General features: G+C 33.2%; 1 protein-coding gene across 1 annotated transcript; it reads left to right on the top strand.

Moving 5' to 3' along the window:
• Positions 1-3,054: 3,054 nt before the first annotated feature.
• LOC115695405 (uncharacterized) lies at positions 3,055-4,206 on the top strand. Its single transcript, XM_030622470.2, has one exon. The coding sequence runs from the start codon at positions 3,055-3,057 to the stop codon at positions 4,204-4,206; it is 1,152 nt and encodes a 383-aa protein (XP_030478330.2).
• Positions 4,207-5,683: the final 1,477 nt, after the last annotated feature.

The following is a 5,683-nucleotide window of genomic DNA, read 5'->3' as shown; positions in this document are numbered from 1 at the left end:
TCAGATCATTGGATCTGTCAACAAGTTAACCATGACAATTTAGATCAAGCAATAACAGGTTTTAGAAAACTTACAAATAATCTAAAACACATACTCCTGCAACAAGTTAGATTTGGATAGTTGGAAGTAGGATTTATTTAATTTTAAAATATTAAACTTTATTTCGAAAAATTAAAAAAAAAAATCGGTTTTCAAGAATGAAATTAAAAAAAATATTTAAGATTAAACCTACAATTTTGAAAAATTAAGTTTTAAGTAACCTAAATATCATTTCAAAATAAATTTGCTAACTTACCTTTTAAACTTCATGTTATTTAATAAATTAAATATTCAATAAAATAGAAAATGATAAATACATACCTTTTTCTGATTTTACAATTCAATTTAAGTAAAAATAACAAAATTTAAAAGTTAACAAAAATATCTTATTTTCCTTTTTAAAATACCATGATTATAGTAATCTTATTCTAAATAAGGTCAAATTACCAAAAAAAATTTAATATCTGACCTTAAAAAAATAAGATAAAATAATTAAATTTTAAAAAAAATAAGAAAAGAGGTAAGCAAAAACTTGATTTTTTTCTATTTTCAAAATCAAATTCCACTAATATCTAAAATTAATTTTGAAAAATCAAATTAATTTATTTCTGATAATTAGATTTGAAAATTGAAAAACAAAAAATCAAAATACAAAACTACACAAAAAATCGAAAGTTAATTCCATGAAATAGCATGAAAAATCGAAGAAAACGAAAAAAATTGCACGCTGTGCGGATGGTATGCATTGCAGGGAGGCTGCTAGCAGCCCATCCGCGCTCGTGGGTTAAGTGCTCACCACCTCGATTTTTCCAATTTTCAAAAATTCATAACTAATTCAAATTAAATCGAAATCGAGTTCTGTAAAAAAGTAAATTGCTTAGAATTTTCCAAACTATCCAATAAAAATAATTCCAGAGACAGAAAAATAACTATTTTTCCCAGAATTCACAAACAACAATCAAACATCAATATGACATACAAAGCAACATGATACCATCCAAATCACAAACAAATCGTTTTAAGTCCAAATTTCTTGCAAGCAAATCAATTTACCATGGCTCTGGTGCCAGTTGTTGGAATTATTTTACCAGGATCTTAGATCTACTCACAAGTATGTTGATTTAACAACCTAAATATGAACTTCTAAAACGATAATAAATTAAACACATAAAAAGTATGAGAAACCTTACATTGGGTGCAGCGGAATATGTCTCCTCCCACTCATATCTCTAACCCTTGATTCCTTTCTGTCGCAGAGTATAATCAAGATCTGAGTCCGAATGTCCTTCTTTGTTGACTCTGAATTCTACACAGTCTTCCTCACTATGATTGAGGTATTACTTGATGTGTGTGGGCACTACTCTATCACTTAGAGGGATTTCGAAAAATAGAGAAGAAGGAGAGAGAGAGAGTGGCGGCTTCAAGAGTGTTTTTGAGTGAAAGAAAATAATGCAGTAGAAGTGTGTGTAAAACCTGAAGCCTTTACCTTCTATTTATAGAAGACCACATAGGGTTATGGTTGAATTACTTGGCATTAAAAAATGAAAAATAAATGAGAAAAGGGAAGCAAAGGTGGCCGGCCATAGCATTGTGGAAACAAGCCTTCCACTTTTCCAACTTTCCTATTTCATCATTTCTAGTTTCCCATTTTCTCAAAAATTGTCAATTCTCTCATTCAACCACATAAATGTCAAATCTAATTATTTAATAATTATAATTAATTATCAAATAATCTATTGTCATTTATTTTATTTATTAATAAAACTAATCAAAGTTTCCCAATTAATAAATATACCCTTTAAACTCTCTATTTACTGTTTTGCCCTTAATAAGTGATAAATTCTCAAATAGACATAGTCTAACTTGAGAATTATAATTGATTAATTAAAATCAATTAAATGAGTCTTACAAGTAATATTGTCTTAACTAGTGTGGGGACCATGAGACTATATATCCGAGCTTCCAATAAGCAGATCAAGAATTTACAACTTAAATTTACTGACTTATTAATTCTTCGTTGAATCCACGCATAGATTTTAGAATTGCACTCTCAGTTATATAGAACGCTCTATATGTTCCACCATATAGACACGTCATTAATTATCCATTGTTATAATCCTAATTTGATCAATGATCCTCTATATGGATGATTTACACTGTAAAGGGATTTAATTACCGTAACACCCTACAATGTATTTTATCCTTAAAACACTTAACCCTGTATAAATGATATTTCAACTAAGTGAAATGAGTACTCCACCATTTATTTTCGTTTGGTTAAGCTCGAAGGAAATCATCCTTTACTTTCTATTCGCCAGATAGAAGCTATAGATTCCATATTTATGTTAGCGCTCCCACTCAATTGCACTACCGTGTTCCCAAAATGTATGTATCACCCTGACCCAAAAGTAGACTTAACTAACAAATCAAAGAACACGAATAATACTCTTGAGATTGAACCTAATCATATCAGGATTTAGATCATTTGATCTAGGATCAACTAAGTGATATTGAATTGAATAGATATTACGGTAAGTTTAATGAATCTATATCAAAGTTCAATATCGGTCCATTCCAATGCATACTCCATGCATCCAACCCAAGCTTTACTTTAACCAATGTTCTGGAAAGAACATAGCATTTCTCCAAATGCAAGTAAACTCTATTGTAGATTATTATCAGTAAAACCCAGTATTCTGATAAATCTAGGAATCTTTATTCACATAGTTATGTTTACTTTCCGCTGTGTTGACAACACAATAAACATGATCAAGTATGTGAAAAGGGTTTGAATGAATTTATAAATCAAATAGACAAACAATTGATTAAGATGAACCAAAACATACACAAATGAATGAAAAATACTTCTGTTATTTTATTGATATTGAATAATCTGGATTACATTGAAATAGAGTTTTATTTAGGGCATAAAACCCAACAGCACCATGGGTAATTGCCCACTTTATTAAAGAAAACTACACAGGAGAAGGGACTAGTTACAAAGTGAAGGACATAATGAGGGATGTAAAGAGAGTTTATGGCATCGAGTTGAGTTATGAGAAGGCATGGAGGTGCAGGGAGAAGACACTTATGTATGTGAGGGGTAGGCCAGAAAATTCTTATTTAAAGATACCAAGTTACTTGTACATACTGCAACAAAAGAATCCGGGTACTATTACTGATATTGTGGTAGAGGATGATCGGTTCAAGTACTGTTTTTTCTCACTGGGTGCTTGTAGGAGGGGATTCAGTTTTTGTCGTCCTGTGATAAGTATTGACGGCACATGCTTGGAGACAAAGTATGGTGGCATCATGTTATGTGTCGTGACATTGGATGCAAACAATCAATTATTTCCTATTGCTTTTGGAATTGTTGACAGTGAGAATAATGATTCTTGGACGTATTTCTTGCTGAAGTTGAAGGAAGCGATTGGAGAGGTTCACAACTTAGTGTTTGTATCAAATGGACATCAAAGCATTGAACATGTTATCGATGTTGTTTTTCCCGATGCATGCCACTGTGCATGCTATCACCACATTGCGATGAATGTGGTTGACAAGTTCAAGACTGACGCATGTAACAAGCAAATATGGACTGTGGCTTACACATTCTCGAAGGCAGATTTTGATAAAGAATTTCAGAAGGTTAGAAAGATGGATCTTGTCATTGCTGCATATCTTGAGGATATTGGGTTTGAAAAGTGGGCTCGTCCTTATTGTATGGGCGATCGATACAACGTAATGACAAGCAACACTGCCGAAAGCATAAACATTGTGACAGAGGAAGCAAAGAAATTTCTAATAACTAATTTGATTAAATTTATAAGGTTCACCCTGCAGACTTGGTTTACTGACCATTTTTTAAAGGCAGATAAGTGTAGCACCCCTTTAACTGAAATTTTTGAGGGAGACTTGGCACTAAAACTTGCCGATGCTAAGTTTTTGAACGTCCAACATAATGGATCCGATGTGTACAATGTTGGTAGGTGTCCTAATGGTAAAAGAGGTGGTGATGTCAATTTGGTAGAAAAAACATGCACGTGCGGTTTGTTTCAAATGATCAAAATTCCTTGTCCTCATGCATGTGCTACAGCAATAGAGATGAATATGAGTGTGTACGCACTTTGCTCCCCGTATTACACAAAAGAAACATGGAAGAACACTTAAGATGCAACAATTAACCTTGTTGGCGATGAAGACGATTGGGTACTCCCGGAACACATCAAAAATATGAGAGTTGGGGTCCCTGTCAAGAAAAATCCCATAGGCCGACCTAAGAAACACAAAGCGGGAAGACAAAAGACAAAGGTGAAGTCTCGCAATTGTAGTAACTGTGGGGGTACAGGCCACAACAAAGCTACATGCAAAGTCGAGTAAGTCAAGTTAGTTTATTAGATAACTGAATTTTACTAAACAAGATCTACTATATTTTTTAGATTCATTTTAACAAATCCATTTGACATAATTTCCTGTGGATTCACATATTCTATATTGGATCTGTAATAGATAACTCCTTCACATAATCAATCTTTTAGTGACTTTTTCATTACTTTTTTCTTTTCCCTTTTTCATCTCAGCAACATCTTATATTCAGTGTAAAAAGTCATTAATAATCAGCTCTTGATGTGTCAAGAGTTTTGTTGGTGGAGATTAATGTAACTATAGGTTTCACTCAAAATTGTTTTAAGAACAGCTTTATTGATACCAATTTTTCTTTAAGATCTCTGGTGAGGGTTTTAACTCTGTTCTTGACTGCTATTTGTTACGTTAATGAGATAATAAATTCTGTTTCTTACAGAGACGATATGGGTGTGGAGCAATGTTATGGTAGGAGGTGTCCTCCTTCACTTGAGGTCACTCCGCAAGTTCGAGCAAATCGGTGATTGGATCAAGGCCTTGCTTGAAGAAGCAAACAATGAGAGAATGCACCTAATGAAAATGGTGGAATTGGTTCAGCCTAAATGGTACGAGAGGCTACTGTTTCTAGCCGTATCGTGTTAATTTATAGTAGGGGTGTTCGCGGTGCGAGTGGTATGGTTTTGAACTATTTTTTCAAACCAACCCGCACATGCGGTTTTTTCAATTTCCCAAACTGCAACCGCACCGTGAAACTAAGAAACCACAAAAAATGGTGCGATGCGGTGCGGTGCGATTTTTGCAGTTTGGACTATCACCAAATAATTAAACTATCACAAATTTAACAAAGCTTGAGCAACACTTGTCAAAAATACTATAATACTTGACAATAAATATGAAAAAAAAAATTAAGTTTCAACAATACAATAATTACTGGGATTTAGGTTCGACATTCACATATTAGATTAAATAAATATAAAAATTTGTATTTTTATAATGTGCAGTGCGGTGCAGTTTGAACCGCATATTAATAATTCAAAACTACAAACCGCACCACACCGCGCAGTTTAGGAAAAATTCAAACCGCGACCGCACCGCAAAGAATTTCAAACCGAACTTTTTTTTGCGATGCAGTATGGTGCGGGCGGTTTGAGCAGTTTGATGAAAAGACCTAATTTATAGTATCATGGTATCGTGTCATATTTTCTCAAAGTCGCGAGTGACCACGTTTTTGTTGGAGAAATATTTAACAAGTAAAAGACAGTTTTTTTTTTCTTTTCCTTTTTAT

Source organism: Cannabis sativa, chromosome 6, assembly GCF_029168945.1.
Source record: "Cannabis sativa cultivar Pink pepper isolate KNU-18-1 chromosome 6, ASM2916894v1, whole genome shotgun sequence".
Taxonomy (NCBI): domain Eukaryota; kingdom Viridiplantae; phylum Streptophyta; class Magnoliopsida; order Rosales; family Cannabaceae; genus Cannabis; species Cannabis sativa.
This window is presented reverse-complemented; position numbering and strand designations above follow the sequence as displayed.

What these genes read in the sequence shown, in the direction of transcription:
- LOC115695405 (XM_030622470.2), top strand. Translation starts at nt 3,055, where the DNA reads ATGAGGGATGTAAAGAGAGTTTATGGCATCGAGTTGAGTTATGAGAAG.